This window comes from Theobroma umbraticum, unplaced genomic scaffold, assembly GCF_002168275.2.
Source record: "Theobroma umbraticum cultivar Fairchild unplaced genomic scaffold, ASM216827v3 scaffold_86.0, whole genome shotgun sequence".
Classification (NCBI taxonomy): domain Eukaryota; kingdom Viridiplantae; phylum Streptophyta; class Magnoliopsida; order Malvales; family Malvaceae; genus Theobroma; species Theobroma umbraticum.
In genome coordinates, this window is record NW_018397263.1 from 5,339,168 (window position 1) to 5,339,411 (window position 244).

General features: G+C 34.4%; 1 protein-coding gene across 1 annotated transcript in view; it reads left to right on the forward strand.

Annotated features, from left to right (window-relative positions):
* Positions 1 to 141: 141 nt before the first annotated feature.
* LOC110420733 (uncharacterized) overlaps positions 142 to 244 on the forward strand; it is a 5,073-nt gene continuing 4,970 nt past the window's right edge. The window contains exon 1 of the mRNA XM_089784301.1: positions 142 to 181. Coding sequence (XP_089640427.1) covers positions 142 to 181 — 40 coding nt within the window. The remainder of the gene's footprint in view (positions 182 to 244) is intronic.

The window sequence follows — 244 nt, forward strand, 5'->3', positions numbered from 1 at the left end:
TTTTTTTGTTATTAGAGTCATAAGGAACCTGCCCCTTTTAGAAAAAAGAGTTTTCCTTTCTTCAATAAGCTTAGTCTTATTTATGCAAGAGATCGTGCAACAAGAAAAGATGCACAAACTGCAGTAGATATCCTCAAAGAGATGGAAGAATGTAATGATACAGTAAACAAGGAAACTGAAGGTGAAAACCTAGCTGGATATAGTATCGATGATGAGGATTTCTCCAATATTCAACCTCAAACAT